This window comes from Paramisgurnus dabryanus, chromosome 3 (assembly GCF_030506205.2).
Source record: "Paramisgurnus dabryanus chromosome 3, PD_genome_1.1, whole genome shotgun sequence".
Lineage (NCBI taxonomy): Eukaryota > Metazoa > Chordata > Actinopteri > Cypriniformes > Cobitidae > Paramisgurnus > Paramisgurnus dabryanus.
Window position 1 is genome coordinate 4345880 of NC_133339.1, and position 17063 is coordinate 4362942.

Sequence of the window (17063 nt, forward strand, 5' to 3'; positions counted from 1 at the left end):
ATAAGAAAATAATTAAACGGCCCATGCATAAATAATGCCCAACCCCGGTGTAAAGGCACTTCGCTTCGCATCGTGTCACATTGCCACCTTGGGTGTGCATAATTTTCTTATAATTCAACGGCCCATCGTCAATTATTTCTCAGTTGTTATGTAATCGTAACATATGTGGGCTATCAAAGTGGTAGTCATATCCCTTGCTCATTGTCCCTGCTTTATTTAAGTTGTTATAGTCATGTTGTTTGCTATATTCAGACGGATGTCATTGGCCTGAACCCCTGATTATTCTGGTCTTTGCACTAAGTTGTGTAGTGGGCGTGGGGTAACATGGGGACCTTGTAGCAATAGATTGTGGGAGCGGCATTGTTAAATTGCTTAAGTCATAACTTCTGGTATGATCAAGTTTGCGTTTGAAACCCACACAATGGCCAGTGTGGAGCGAAACAACATTGGTAACTGATTGAATAAGCGCAAAATCGGATAAAGAGGTAAGACAGAATAACCAAAAATGTATCCAAGTTCCACAAAGATAATTGATTTATAATTATGAATAATGAGATTTTTTCTATATAAAATAGTCTAAACTGTGTAACTTTAAAATGTCATGGCGAAAAAGACAGGATGCTCAAGGACCCTTCCGTTGGCTGATTCGTTTTCTACCATTGGGCCAACGTATGTTTTTCCATACAGGGCTATTCCAACACATTTTGTTTATTTAATGTAGGGGAGAGCAGGGGCGAAAGCACAATTTTTCAAAAAAATAATTTCCTCCTCTTTTTGTGTGATGTCACATACTGTAAATCAAGAGCCCCATCTGCTGGAGCTCAGCCTAAACAAGTTTATGTTCTGTATTTCACTTAACTAAAGCATGACTATTAAAATATCCTAGAATTCAAGTATTGGGTGTTCGCATGGTGAATTCTGTTCATCCAATGTCGTTCCCTAATTTATACCCAAAATCCCAGCACTAAAAAAATTGGTCAATCATTTAAAGCATCAAATCTGTCAGTCCAACACCCGAGAGATTAATAAATAAATCACTCAGGTATTAATATTTGAATAAACAAAATAATATACAATCTCCTAATATAAAAATTAAGTGATTAATATAAACAGAGAAAAATTCCAAATGCTTGCAATAATGCCAATTAATCTGACAGAATCTTGATTATAAAGCTAAAATAAAACATTCAATTGATCAAGTAGAAATAATTCATTTATTGATGTTCCAGAAACCCATATATAACGATAAAATAACTAAATATACATCAAATAAAATGTATTAGGCATATATGAAATTAGTCAATGTTAGTAAATACATATATAGGTAAGAATTTAAATTTATAGTAATCAAAATACTTCACCAGTGTATGCTTTTCTAAAAAACTAAACATCTATGTGTACTTCTATGACTACACTTCCGCAGAAACTTTCTAGCTCAGGTTTTTCGCCAGCCAGTGTAAACTTATGAAGAAATCTGGGAAACGATTGAGCATGTTCTCCCCTTTTTATCCTTTCTGTTGTACAGCAAACAAATGAGATTTAATTTAACTGCAACTTAAACAGTAGTATTACAGTAAACATTAGCCTGTTAAAATTAATATTTAGAGGATTTACATTTGTATGATTCATGACTGTAAAGTTACATTGCAATACTAAGAGAAAAGAAGCCACACCTCAGGACAAGCTTTAAATAAACTTGCTTAAAATTGACCTATAAATACCACATTTAAAAATATTTGAACATAAATGTGTGCCCACAGTATTTGTAAACAACAACCCTATAATGGCACAAAATACCCTTTTCTTTTTGATCATCCCTACAAATCAGAAAAAAGGTGTCTTGTGGTAAAAATTTGCATTGTTTTAAAACGTTGACAGGAGTCACACAACAGTATGTTTATTTCTTTAAAACACGTATGAAAGATTTTGATTATTGGTGTGCATTGGCATTTCTAACAAAACACACAAGACTATAAAGTATTTGTAATAAATCCATTGCATGGTTAGTCAAGACTAAAGAATTTAAAACGTTAATATGTTCTTAATCCTTTCTCCTTCATGGCGCTTTTTGTCTTTTCTGCTCCGCACGGATTGCTTTGTTAGTAACCATATCCATATATCAGGACTCATTTCGATATACGTGTCAACTGCATTTGTTGACTGATAAATGAAATTTAAGTAACGTGAGATCAGACACAACTTTTTCTAGAAATAAAAACACATTTAGGCTTTAAAACTCATAAAAGTTGTGTTCATCTTTGATAATTCTCTAATTGGACAAAACATGTAAATGTCATACTTTTGATAAGAGCTTGACAGAGCTTATTTTTTTGCAATTATCCAAAAGTCTAAGGGAAAATGAATGGGTTTTTTAGCAAGGGAACCAGTATCCCACCAACTTTGAGTACTGGCCTACAAAAATAAATCATCCCTGCGGCAGTCTATGCTTTCAAATGGCTCTAGCAGCACAGTGCTGCATAAAGTTAAGTGCAAGGGGGCCCCCTAGTGGTTCGGGGAACTAGGCAGCTTGCGTACCATGCGTATAGTGAGGTTCGGCTCTGCATAACAAAAAACAATCACAAAGCAGAGACAATAAGTAACTGTGACAACAAATAGGCAGTGGGAAGAGTGTCAATAGCTGCATCCCAATTCAAAGGCTGCGCCCTTTTCTAAGACCAATTGCATCACAGCAGCTTAACTGAAGGCTAGTAAGACCATCCCAATTCAAAGGCTGCTTAAAATGAAGCCTCAAAATGCGTAATTTCTCTGCACTGCTAAGAATAGAACAAAGGGATCCATATTTATTGCAATGAGTCAAAAAATGTCTCCGCTGGGTCCCAATTGCAGGTGACGCAACTTATGGATCCTCCGAAGGCTAGACCGTCTCATTTCAGTTTTCTTTGTGTACTGGGGAGGTTGTGACCTCCAAAGAACGAGTACTCGATTTCGAGGACGTGTCTTTTGAAAGACCTAGCCTTTGAATTGGAACACAGCTAATGAAAGTCCATGGTAACAAACGAGAGAATAGAACAGCAGAGAAAACATGACATCAACAGAACATAAAAAAATTCAAAATAAGAGCACAAGACAAGACAGGGGAAACACAAGGCAACACGATATCAAGGGTGAACAATTGCTAAGATCCTTTGAAAAAAATGTAATGACAAAAACAAAAACAGATATAGTAAAAAAATGTGTTTGTTCATGGTTTCTCTTCTGCATCATCGATTTTCCAGCTCAGGTCTTTCGCCAGCCCATACAAACTTATGAAGAAATCTGGAAAATGATTGAGCATGTTCCTCCCATAAAATTCATCTTGTCTGTTGGACAAACAAAAGAGGGAGAATGAACAGGACCTTAAAACTGAAGTATTACAGTGATCATATCTCTGAAAATTAATATGTGTTATACTGAGGGATTTATATACACTTCATAGTTGCATATAAAGTTTAAAGTCTCAATATTAAAGATTCGCAGAAAATTCTAAATAAATTAATATTTGTAAAAAAAAACATGTAACATATTACACGATTAAGATATCTAAATTTCCTCAGGGCATTAAATGACCTTTATCGAAATTATTTTTATTATAAAACAGATACGGGATCGAAATACCACCCTCCATTGTTAACTTACGCATGCTTCATTTTGTTGCACAGAGCGCGTAGGAGGCCAATCAAGTCCTCCGGGAGCTTTGTGCTAATGTCATTCCATATCTCTGAAAGCTGTGAAGAAACAAACAACCTCAGTCATTTAAAGATGTTAACCAACCTTCTGGTCATATCGTGAAGCCACCACGGAAGTAACTTAAGGGACACTTCACCCATTTGCATTAAGCTTTGTATCGTTCGAACCCCAGTCATGTTTTTGAATAGTCGTGCATCATTTTCTAGTTTCCGCTTAGACAGGAGAAATACAGTTTTCAGTGTTACACTTCCTTCCTTCAATGATGCAAAATGATGATTTTTACATCATTGAAAGAAGGAAGGAAGTCCAATATATTTGTTGAGGGGGTGAGACTACAAACACCCCTTTTTTTGGTCAAATAGGCACCAAATTCGAAATCTGTTACATTTCGACTACAAATATGACACACTTTCAATAAAGATGAATGTTTCTACGGGTGAAATGCTCCTTAAAACTGCAATTCATCGACTGGCCACTAAAGACTCTAAAAGGGGTCAATCCCATAGACCAGGAGTGCCCTCGGTCCTGGAGGGTCGGTGTCCTGCAGAGTTGAGCACCGACTTGCCTCAACGCACCTGGCTGGAAGTTTCTAGGATGCTGAGTAAGACCTTGATTATGTGCTTAAGATGTGTTTGATTTGGGTTTGAGCTAAACTCTGCCAGACACCTGCCCTTCAGGACCGAGTCTGGGCACCCCTGCCATAGACCCACATGTTAAAATGCCTCTTTACAGCAGAAACATGGTACAAAAAGTGTTTTTGGTCTACACAGTATATCCATATATCCACTGTGAGGTGGTGAATTTTTTGTAAGTTTAATTTATATTAAGTTCTGAATAATTAAGGGTGTGGCCACTTTGTAAGATGCTTTAACTCACATCTGTTTTCCAGCGAGAAAAGGTTTTATCGTTAGTGTACTTCTTTGCAGTGTCGCAGAGATTTGGAAGTTTAGTTAAATCCTCACCCATCAGTTTAAGGATGTCTTCCCTAGAAAGAAAAAAGTGCAAGTAAATGTAGCAAACAAAAAAGTTATCCCTTTTAATACACACCAAGCCCCACTTATTCCATGTATATGTAAAGACAAAATAATTGTATTAAAGAAGATTTTAAAGGTGCAGTGTGTAAATTTAAGCGGCATTTATCGGATTGCAACCAACGGCTCAGTCCACCGCTCAGTACTCCCTTTTTAAGCACATAGAGAAATATATTTAGTCAGTAAAACAATGTTATTTTGAATCTTATTGTTACTTGTACATCATTGTGTCAAAGTTGCTGACTTTAGCTAGCTTTTTTGCATGGTAGTTAGTACAAGGTAAGAGTAGTGAAGTAGCCAACGAAGAAGATCAACACTTGAAACACACTCTGTATAGAAGTTTTTCTGCTTAGGGCTAATGTAGAAACATGGTGGAGCAAAATGTCAAGCCGCAGTGAATAAAAGGCTCATTCTAAGGTAAAAAAAGATAATGGTTCATTTTGTAAGGTACACCACTGATAAAATACGTATGTTTATTATATTGCATTTCTATCAATAGATCCTCCTAAAATCTACACAATGCACCTTTAAATAACAATTTATAGGAATATATAAGCCAAAGTTTACAATAAATTCCTGTTAACAATTTTTACTGGTGTCAGGACCTGTCTGAATCCTGTCTTTAATTATATCTAGTCCTTGTGACAGGGTCCTGGCAGTACCATGTTCTATGTGGGAGATGCATGGTTTTAGTATTGAATTATTCTGACCACGCATTTCCCGGGTCTCGTCACTTTTTACTCGCTCCCTTACTTGTCATTGATTTCAGCTGTGTCCCTCATTAGTTCTCCCTATTTATTGTCCTTAGCCGTTTCTCAATACCAAGTATGCCAAACTCGAACTTGTGTCCTTCGTAGTTCTAACTTGCAAGTTCAGACTCGGAAGAACGAACTTCTGACGCGAAATGCATTCTGGGAAACTTCGCTGTCATAAGTCCACACAAGTCTCCTCTGATGCATCCTCGATAAAATGGGCGGATCAAGAACACATCCGGGGATTTTATGTGAACTTGGGCTTGATGCGAACTTTGAATTGGAACAGTACTTGGGCCGCGACCGATGACGTTTCACAAGTCCACAAGAACAGACAAGAACGCATATTGAGAAACGGTGTTTGCTGTTCTGTGCTCGTGCGTCTGTTGTATTCCTCATCGTGTTCCTGTTTTGCATCTGTGAGTATTTAAGAACATCAAGTCTAGTCTGTTATATGTAGTGTGAAGTTTATTGTTGGTTTATGTTTAGTTTAGTGTTAGTTTAGTGTTCCACTCATCCTGTCATGTTTTGCCCCCTCGTGGGTTTTGTTTTCACCTGTTTCTTGTACAATAAATCATTCATTTTGTGTCACGTCCGCACTTGGGTTCATTTCTTTGTTAATTAATTCCTCACATTTGGTAGAACTTTTTTTTTTTACTTTTCTTTTTGCTCTCTTTAAATATTTTATTTTGACCATAGGCCACCTGCTTTCCAGATATCACTGTCAACCACTACTCTTATTAACTTACCTCCTTTCAGCTGGGATTTTATTACAAGCCTCAGTGATCTGTTCTGCTGTTGGGTCTTTTCCGTCACCATTCTCACTTCCGTTATTTAAGATACTGTAAAGTTTTCCTAAATCCTCATAATATTGAACTTCTTTTCTCTCACCCAGGTTGCTTAGAACAGTTTTTTTCCTAAAGGAAATACAATTAAGCAGACACAGAGTAGGTAAATAACAGTGTTTTGATCTTTCTTTTGTGTTTTTTTTTTTTTTTTTTTTTTGATTCACGATACATGATTTAATAAGGTTTGCAATTGTGAAATTACTTGTATTTGGTATTTATTAACGCCAAAAAAGCATGTCTTAATATTGTGGTTGAAATTGTTGCATTTGTTGCTGCTAAGAGAGATCAGAGAGCGCATGGTAGAAGGAAGAGGATTTTTCTCCACACCAGAAGAACAAAATATGCAAAAATATTGTTTGCTAAGCCATGTTATTATTAATTTGCTGGAGGAAATGAAAGTTGACTACTCAAATACAGTAGGAGGAGTCACGCAATACCAGGTGTTTTCAAAACTTTCTGAGGTTTTCTACTGATGCTTCATTAGCTAAGATTTTTACATGCGCTGTCCGTGGTACTGAAGTCACTAATGAAAATAGTGCATGAGCATATAATATGGGTGGTATAACCAAAAATCTATTTCACTTATTGAGTCAATTTATTTCACGGTAATGGTATATTTCAGAAAATGTTTCATATTTTAGAATTAGAAATTAGGATTTAATTACATTTTGGTTTAAGAGATCCTGCAGCTGCCTGCAAGTGGAAGAAAAGTTTACCCTAAATACTTGACACTTCAGCTTATACTTGTATACAGTTTTTAACATACACATTTCCTGTATTTCTGGTTGTATTCTAATAAAGAGACTGAGAAATAATTATATATGATCACTATACAATTGCAAAAACATGTAGCATGGTGCCCTAAGACTTTTGCACAGTACTGTATATTATAAATATGACAGGTGCTATAAGATGATAACCATGGAGCTAGTTTTAAGGTCTTGACGCTCTTTACTTTCTATTACTTCCTATCTGATCAAAGATGTTTGTACAAAGAGCAAATAGCGCGTCAAACTACATCGCTCCGGCTACGCATGTGTCACTGATATAAACGCGAGTCTTATCTTGCTTAAAGTTCAGAAAACTTTAGCATTATGTGCGAGAGGTGCTTTTTTATTCGGTGATGCAGCTCCTTGTATTCAATGGCGCTTATTATGAAATTACACAAATAACTTGTTCATTTGTTATGAGTGGATTATTTTACACGTTTCTCTGTCACACTCACATGCATGAGTGTCGAGTTAGACACGCCCACAGTATGCACGGAATACAAAAATCTGTTACGTCTGACAAGCTACTTCAATAAAAGTAGTTTAACTACAGCCAAGCTGAAAAAGTAGGTAGCTACACTATGGGCCCTATCATTTACCCGGAGCAATGCAGCGCAATGCACAAGTGTCTTTTGCTAGTTTCAACCCAGCGCAATAATCATTTTCACGTTTAGCGCCACGTTGTTTAAATAGCAAATGCATTTTCGCCCAATTTTGCACCCATGGGCGCTCTGGTCTGAAAACGAGGTGTGTTCAGGCGCATTGTTAGCGCGTTGCTATTTTGAGGCAACTAAAATAGACTACGCCATTGACAAACTAAAACCTGGTCTAAATCAATGGCGCAATATTGTTTTTGTTATTTAATGAGCGCGTTCTACTGGACAACAATGCATGTTTGCTTATCACACAACGAACACATGGATGCGCAGCAGAACAATCCTTTTATAATATGAAAAATTAAAGGATTAAAATATAAACCTTATTATTGAGTCTCTTGGACATAAATGAGGACCGATTATGAGACGTGTAAAGGCGTAAAGAGCTGCTTCACCTGTTGCCTGGTAAGTAATTAAATATTTTTCCTTAAACAAATGCAAATATTGCATATATTTTTAAAATATTTTTTATGCTACCACAGATTTATTTTATATGATAACCTATGGTGATATGAGAAACATTTTAAGTACTGCTTTTAAAAATAAAAACTCTGTCCGAGTGCTGAAACGGCTCTCTGCACGTTTGTAAATTCTTTATCTTCTGTTTGTCACAAAAAAAGTATTTTTAGAGTACAAACCTTTCTTACATACTTGTAAATAATTTTTTGATGATGTTGAATATCCATACATTTATGGCAATTAAAAGCCGGCTATTTTTACTTCCATGACTAAAAGAAAACTTTTAAAGGTTGTAATCCAAAAATATAACAATTTCAATACAAATGAAAACAACACAATTATTTAACTTTAATCTAAACTGGGGGTCTTCTTCCTCTGCTTAGTTTTTCAGTTTACAAAGTCTGTCATCTAAATAGCGATTAGACATAGCGCCAGTGCAACTGGCGTTTAAAAGGGATGAGAGCTGAGACTCTTATTGGTTTATTGCACATTACGCCCAAAACACACCCATTACTCATTACAAGAATAGGAACAACCCTTTCCGAACATGCATTTTGCGTATTAACCATTTTTCCCAACGTTAAAGCAACACTAAAAAGTTTTTGCTCTTTGCTCCCCCTACAGGTTGGAAGCGGAATTGTCCATTACAACTGTCGTAAATTATTTAGCCTACTGCAGCAAAGGTGGTTCTGATTGGATTGTAGGTTTGCCGTAAAGCAAGTTTTTGTAGTATTCACTCGAACTACAGGACCGCAACCCGATGGTTGGAAACTTCTTTAGTGCGGTTTTGGCTGATAGAGGGCGCTGCAAAGTGAATGTGAATGTGAAAGTGTCGTTCACCCTGTTTCGAGTGGATGAATGACGGAAACTTTTTGGGAAACGTTATTTTAAGGTAAAAAAACTCTTCAGTGTTGCTTTAAATGAGCAAAAGTGGAATTGGACACCCGTTTAGATCGTGTGCTTTAGACAATGCGCTTTGATCGTTAAAATAGGGCCCTAATAGTTAAAAAGTAGCTAGCTACATTAAAACTACTTTTTTTACTACGGCATAATATTACACATAAAATTATGAAATGAAGAATTGAAAGGATTGAAAGTTAAAACAATGTAATGTAATACAGTTATGATTTTAGTATTTAGTACATGTGTACCGCAACACAAAGCACTCCATTAACGTCCAGGTAGTGTGTGACTTCACAACCCTAATTACCAACGTTGTGGCTAAATACCCAGTGTCTGTTCTCGATGCATTTATTTTTCTATTCGCCTCAAATGTGTCTTTGCGCAAGTTGAAAGTATTAAACTCAAGCAAAAAATTAATATGACATGAAGTTAAATCCCATGAGTAGAGGGAGGAATGCAATGCTTTGTGTTTGTTGTGTACGCAGCATAACTGGGTGTACACACCAAATGCAAATTCAATGATTTGCACTAGTAGATTACATACAAAGTCAATGCAAAGACGCGAATAGGCGCGCAAATATTTCCACTCCAATCAGCGCTTTTTTGGAATTACCCATTTAGTAAATCTGGCCCTTAATGTAATTAATCATTTACCTGACATCATCCCAGAAATAAGGGTGATTTAGGGCTTCATGAATGGTCGGTCTCTTTTCCGGGACTTTGTTGATCATTCTCTCGATGAGATCTTTTGCCACAACATCATCAACTTTATCAAGAGAGTAATTCCCTTCTCTAATTTTAGCCTCTTGCTCCCAAAGGTTATTTCCTTCAAAAGGATGTTTCCCATCAGAGAGGATATAGTACAGTAACATGCCAGCAACCTAGAATAAATGACAAACTGTATGAAGCACATGCTGATCTGACAGTGATATCTATATCAAGATATGACATTAAAGCTTTCCATATTTGCTATTATTCACACACCTGTGTCTTTCACTGTACATACAATACGATAAACTTTATTGTTCCTTTAGGGAAATTTTTCTTTGGCAGTGATGTATGGTGCACATTTCTGCAGTTTCATTGTATAGAAATTTGTTTTAGAGTTTAGATTAACACCAGAGAAGACACTTTTATCCAAAGCTATTCACAAACCTGGACATCTGAGCTTCTTTTGTATCCAGTTTTTTCAGTCTGATCAAGGGTCTCCACTGCCTCCCAACATTTGGTCCCAGCTCTCGCAGTGTACACTGTACTTTTATCATCCTCCAGTCTCCGGCTTATACCAAAGTCAGCCAGTCTTGCATTTTTTTCTGAATCTGTTAATGATAGATTATAGTTTTGATCTTACTTTATAAGAAATAAAGTGTACAGTACAAGAAAACTAAGAAAAACAACATTAATCCAATTTTTAATACCTATCAAAATATTTTGAGGCTTTATATCACGATGTATCACTTTAGCACGGTGAAGAACCTGAAGGCCGAGAAGCACCTCCTTCACTACTTTCTTCAAAGCAGTAACTTTGTTTTCAGTTTCTTCTTTACGGAGCTCATCCATGTAGCCCTCTAAATCATATTCACAAAGCTGTAGCGCAAGATAATAAAAATCCTCATCCTGTTCAAAGTCTACATATCTGACTATGTTCTTGCTCTCAAGATTTAAATCTTGTAAAACCTTCACTTCATTTTCAAAGTTTTCGTTGTTCTTTATAATTCGTTTGATGGCTACTTCAGTACCATCTCTTTTCAGACCAAGATAGATTTGTTTTCCTCTGAGTTTTGGGACAATTAGGTATTTGTCATTTTTAGAAATTAAGATGCTGCCAATCCATTGTCTTGAGCCGTCTTTCAGTAACTCCTCTATTTTACTTCTGTGCTTAATAGAGTAGCGGTTCCACCTGATAGGATCTGCTTCTTGAGATTGCAGAACTCCAGGAGAGGTCTGTGAGGAAGATTCTAGACACCCAAACCAAGGGGAAAGATTTCAATAACTGAGATCCAAATTCAAAATCAATTACTGTTTTTATTACTGCACCACTCTCACCTTCAAGCTCTTGACAAAGTAAAGGCTCCTCCTCTTTCAGTACTTTGACAAGGCATGACTTTGCCATAAGTGCATTTTGCATCACACGACACAAAATAATTCGCATTTGATCATGACTTGTATTCTTTGCTTTGATCTGTAAGTACTCCTCCTCGCAAATAATTTGTTCTTTAAACAGCTTATCAGCGATAGGCATCACAGACTTTACTCTACTGACGAAAACGCTGTAGTGTTTTTCCAAAAAACCTGAGAAGACAAGATCAGACGTTTCATTAAATGAATAGAAAACTCCACAAGGTGTCTTTTCTCGCATTTAATACACATTTCTATTACGATCCAGTAATACACAACCTGGCATAACAAAGTCAATTCAATTTCAGATGTGACAATATTGTATAAATTAATAACAAATAAACAGTATGTTGCATGTTTTAGTGAATGGAAAACTTACCCTGGTCTTCCATTGCTTTGGCTTATTCCTGTAAAACAGCAAGTCAAAATGACACTTAATTTTTGCATATTTAAAATCCCACTTTAGTCAAGGATTTTATCAGTAAAAACGACTGATCTATATAAATGACTGGATTGTGCATGACGTCACAATTGTGAAGCACCCACGCCGTCATATTTATGCCCAAACATTCTATTAAATCAATGGACGTTATCAGATTTTAATGATAAACATAATTTTTCTAGTCTCCGTTTTTATATCTGAAGTCTCCCTGTATATTATTACAATGTGTATATATTTATTACTGAATGTTGTACATTTTTCTTTTTAAACAGTAAATTACTATACATATCAGATCAGCAGACAGACCACATATTTAGTATTAATGACAAACGTGCTCATTGTGAAATCTCAATAAATAATCATGCTTTGTACCGTATGTGCATGCAATAATTTGCTGGTTTTGTAATTATGTTATCTTTACAAGCTACCTAAACTAACGCTAACCGTGTACCTTAATGTAAAAAAACTTTATTTATACCCTTGTCATTAAAAGAATGCAGCAGACACACTCACCTTAACGTTTTTAATAAATCCATTATCCTGCCCGATTAAAACATAAACATTGCAAATAACACCAGAATTAACAATTACTTAACATACACACATTCTAAAAATGAATCTTGTGTGCAGTGGCGGATGCAGAACGTGATATATGGGTGGGCATGGATTAAAGGGATAGTTCACCCAAAAATGAAAATTCAGTCATCATTTACTCACCCTCATGTTGTTACAAACCTGTATAAATTTCTTTGTTCTGATGAACACAAAGGAAGATATTTTGTAACCAAACCATTCGTGGACCCCATTTACTTCTATAGCACTCGTTTTTCCTACTATGGAAGTGAATGGGGTCCACTAACGGTTTGGTTACAAACATTCTTCAAAATATCTTCCTCTGTTTTTATCAGAACAAAGAAATGTATGCGGGTTTTTAACAACATAAGAGTGAGTAAATAATGACAGAATTTTCATTTTTGGGTGAACTATCCCTTTAAGTCGGGGTGGGCGTGAATCTATGGGTGTCACTTTTGAACAAGAAACTATAACAGGTCTATAAAATTCGTCAAAACTTCAATCACAAGCGTATTGGTGAGAACACTCATTAAACAGCATAGCCTACACAAACACCCGAACTGCACGTCACATTTTTGACATTATTGATACTTTAAATTGTAATGCAACGTGACAATAATTAAACCTTTTTGGTAAAAAAAAGTTATTGGGCTGTCATATAGCCTAGAAAAAAAAACCTGCACACAGTGACAAGAAATATACATGAACACAAAAAAACTAATACTTTTTTAAATAGCCTATTAAAGTGTTCATTACAAATAAATTAGGCTACTAAATACCTAAAATGAAGCTTCTAACATCATATTCTCTTCATGCAAATCACTAAACATATATTTTCGTTCTCACATATTTAAGTTAACTTACTAAATAAAGAAAGAAAAAGAGAATTGCTAGAATAATTGTAGACTCTGAGGTTAAACGAAATGACAAATAAATAAACATTTAATTCACTTTTTGATGAGCACAAGAGCAAGCGGGTAGCCTACTCGTGAAGAGCGGAGCCGAGGAGCGCGCATATCAGATGTGAAGACGAAAGGAATAATGGGTTTAATTATGCTTTCACTTCTTTTCACTTTTATTTCGTTTCACTAAGGATAGTAATGACTGACAAGATGACGCCAAATTACATACAATATAATTACCTAGCTAAACTAAAGAGAATGCAAACACATTACAATATTTTTCCTCCGCCCGACGGGCAGGGCGCAGATAAATTTTTGTAGCCCGACAATTCGCCAATAAGCCCCTGGACTTCTGGCTAGCGATTTTGCGAGCCCTGTATAGGTTTGTTTTGTAGAAAGACTTTCTTTAAAGTGAATTTCGTTTTGTATAAATTGTATTTTAATATTAATCAATGTTTAATCAAACAATTGCCTCGGTTTAATAAATAAGAAGGAAACCAAGAACGTCGGGTGTGGTGTGGATTGAAGTAAACCCACTAATATTTTTCCGCGGCCTACGTCTTTCTGCTTTTAATGCATTTCTTAAATGAATGTCTCAATTATACAGTAGGTTTATATAAAGTTATGATAGGCTATTTGTTGCTTAAAAGCAATAGGATATATTGTATAAAGTGTAGCAATAAACGTGGCGTGACTTATAGTGCTGAGTTAGAGAGCTGGTAGGCTATATCAAACAACATCACTGTGATCAGCATTTAACTGCTTTATAATAGTTTTTAAATAGTTATCAGGCTTACTTTTTACTGTTTTTAACATAACATGCTATAGATAAAATACACCACATAAAGTAAGATCCATGTCTACCTATACAGAGAAGTATTTTTTTTTTAATTTCTGATTGGGCGGGCCAGCTGTCAATATAAGGGCGGGCCCAGGCCCGTCCAGGCTCGCCCATAGCTCCGCGCCTGTTTGTGTGACTGATTTGCTGTAGAGCGGGTGAATTTAGATCATGATTTTGAATGTAAGTAAATGGCGCCCTCTGCAGGTTTGGCACACCAAGATGGCCGCTCAAACTCATCTTTCAGCATCATAATAGCATATAAAAAGTTTTATAAATATACTGAAAAGGCATTACCCACCGACAAAACAATGGTAATATGTGACACAACACAATACTTTGATTTATTGAACATTTATAATAATTTTTTGCTACTATCTTTGTGCTCTCTGAGAAAACATTTGACATATAAAAAGATGGTTCATTGATAATATTATTATTAAAAAAATCCACCCCTCTCATTTGTCCTGAAGGGCAAAATTAGCTATAAAGACCAAAAACACTTTTTGTACCAGGCTTTAAAAATATTTGGGTCTATGGGAAGTGCAGTTACTTCCGTTTTGGCATCACGGCAGAAAAAAAGAAGGTTGCCCCTTGGTTGTATATTATGAGGGTTTTTTCTACATTTTTGCTACAGTATGTCACACCATATGACACATTTACATGTTAACTACCCACATAGATACATACACACATTAGTGTAGAGATTGTTTTACTCTGCAGCACTACAGTATTTTAAGGAAGTGTATTGCATTCACTTGTTAATTATCTCAGAATTACGAGATACAATTTCATGAATAAAAGTTTTTTTGCTCAGTTTTTTCAGAATTAAGGACTTAATTATCTCAAAATTATGAGATAATTTTTTTTTTACTTTATTCACTCTGTTTTTATGAATTAATGAGTTAATTATCTCAGAATTATGAGACTAATCTTAATGGGGAAAAAAATATTTTTGCTCTGTTTATCTGAATAGACATAGAAGTGCATAGAATAATTCAGAAAAACAGAGCAAAAACTTTTTTCCCATGAAAAATTATTTCGTAATTCCGTAACTCGTTAATTCAGAAAAACAAAGTAGATTTTTTTTCTAAAGTGAATGCAATACGCTTCCGTAGTATTTACTGCTGTTGTTTATAAATATTTAAAGTGTTTGTAGATTTTTCGTGTGTTAATGTATCTTAGTTCAAGTTAATTTCAGCATTTACTAATACCTGTACATTTTTAAAATCAAAAGGTGTATATAACATTATGAACTAACATGAATAACTGTATTGGCATCAAGAAAGAACAAATGATGAAAACTATAGGCTATTGCATTTTGTTAATTCATGTTAACTATAATGTATTTACTAAAGTTAACAACACAACCATATTGTAAGTGTTCCCAAACATACAGTAGTTAGATTTTGAGTCACTGGAGGAAACTGAAAGTAAAAACGAAGGTGATCGAGTGCGAAGAAGGACAAGGATGCGAACCTTTTTTGAGAGAGAGAGAGAAGAGACGGACATTTAAAACTATGACAAAATTTTAAATTTAGGCTAGCGCTTGTTAAAATGCTCGTTTTAATGTACATAATTTACCTTAGAGTTTGAGATGCTTTTAACTCGAGATCTACTCTAGGATGATCCACTCCACGTTCACGTGTAGACACGCCCATATGCGCGCATTTTTTCCGCATACTTTAACGTCATAAACCGATCATTTGCACTTAAAGGTGTAGTTCACCCAAAAATCTAAATTCTGTCATCATTTACTTATCCTCGTGATGTTTTAAACCTGTATGAATTTATATTTTTTTGATGAACACAAAAGAAGATATTTTGAGAAATGATGGTAAACACACAGCATATAGTGTCCATTGACTTCCATAGTTGGGAAAAAATATTTTGGAAGTATTGTGATAAATGATGAAGAAAATATTTTGATAAATGATGAAAAGCACAGAGTTGACGGTACCCATTAAATGCCATCATATTTGTTTATTCCTACTATGGAAGTCAATTTACACTATATGCTGTGTTTATCATCATTTCTCAAAATATCTTCTTTTGTGTTCAAAAAAAATCATACAGGTTTAAATCAATGAGGATGAGTAAATGACAGAATTTAAAGGGATAGTTCACCCAAAAATAAAAATTCTGTCATCATTTACCCAAAGTCATGTTGTTTCAAACCTGTAAAAATTTATTTGATCTGCTGAACTCAAAAGAAGATATTTTCTAGTGATGGGTCGTTCATGAATTATTTGTTCATTTAACAAATCTTTACTATGACTCGGGAGTAACGAGTCATCTCTGAAAGTGATTCACTCATTTTGTGTTGACCGCGTATGTGCAACATCTTTTGGTTCTGTGCCAGAAAGAGAATTGATTAGTTCACCTGTCGAGTTTTCGCATTCTTAGAGTCGTTCCTTTCACACATGACAACCCAATGGGCTATGCTATCTTTACTGGAAAGAGAATTGATTAGTTCATTTCTCGAGTATTCTGCCCAAGTCGTTTGTTCACGTGACAATGGGAGCTGTCATGCGACAGAAGCACAATGGCTTGTACACGAGGACTGACTTAAGAGGTAAGCTAATTGATTGTCTCTTGTGGTTTCAGCTATGTGAATGTCAAGGAATAATTAAATAAAAAAATTATAAACTTGTTAGAAATTTTATAGTTTTTTGCATAAGTGGTCGTTTGTAAAATAACACGTAATCATATTCAAATGAACGAAAGAACGAAATGACTCGGAAAAAGTCTTGTAAGAATTTTGTAAGGTTTTTATACACCCATTATACTATAGTTATGTACATTGCTTTCTGTCAAGAAATTTTATACTAGTTACAATGCACCTTCAAGTAAAATTATTATTTTTGCTTCATTCTGTCAACTATTGACAATTCTGCCACATTCCTCATAACAACATATTTCTTTACATTTTTCTACGCAAATAAATGGGAAAAATGTGATTGACAGAATTTTAAATCACTTTATTCTGTATTGCAGAACTCAGAAAAGAAGCTTCTCCCCTTGTGTCACTTATGCAGGAGTCCCATCTACTGGAGCTCATCTAAAACAAGAATAAATGTATGA

The 17063-nt window shown here is 35.3% G+C and overlaps 1 protein-coding gene across 3 annotated transcripts; it reads right to left on the reverse strand.

The window, feature by feature from the left end:
• Nucleotides 1-1243: 1243 nt before the first annotated feature.
• Nucleotides 1244-15631, reverse strand: LOC135734167 (uncharacterized). 3 transcript variants are annotated; one of them, XM_065253083.2, is made up of 11 exons: nt 15564-15631; nt 11604-11631; nt 11153-11398; nt 10784-11064; nt 10525-10693; nt 10262-10425; nt 9761-9987; nt 6220-6387; nt 4564-4672; nt 3637-3725; nt 1244-3320 (listed from the first exon to the last, which is right to left on the reverse strand). In XM_065253083.2, exons 2-11 carry the CDS (start codon nt 11614-11616, stop codon nt 3203-3205), a joined length of 1584 nt encoding a protein of 527 aa, XP_065109155.1. In that variant the 5' UTR covers nt 11617-11631; nt 15564-15631; the 3' UTR covers nt 1244-3202. The 3 variants fall into 3 exon arrangements, with proteins under 3 accessions (XP_065109155.1, XP_065109154.1, XP_065109153.1); XM_065253082.2 differs by adding an exon at nt 15377-15458 and having other exon boundaries at nt 10525-11064; nt 15564-15627; XM_065253081.2 differs by having other exon boundaries at nt 10525-11064.
• Nucleotides 15632-17063: the final 1432 nt, after the last annotated feature.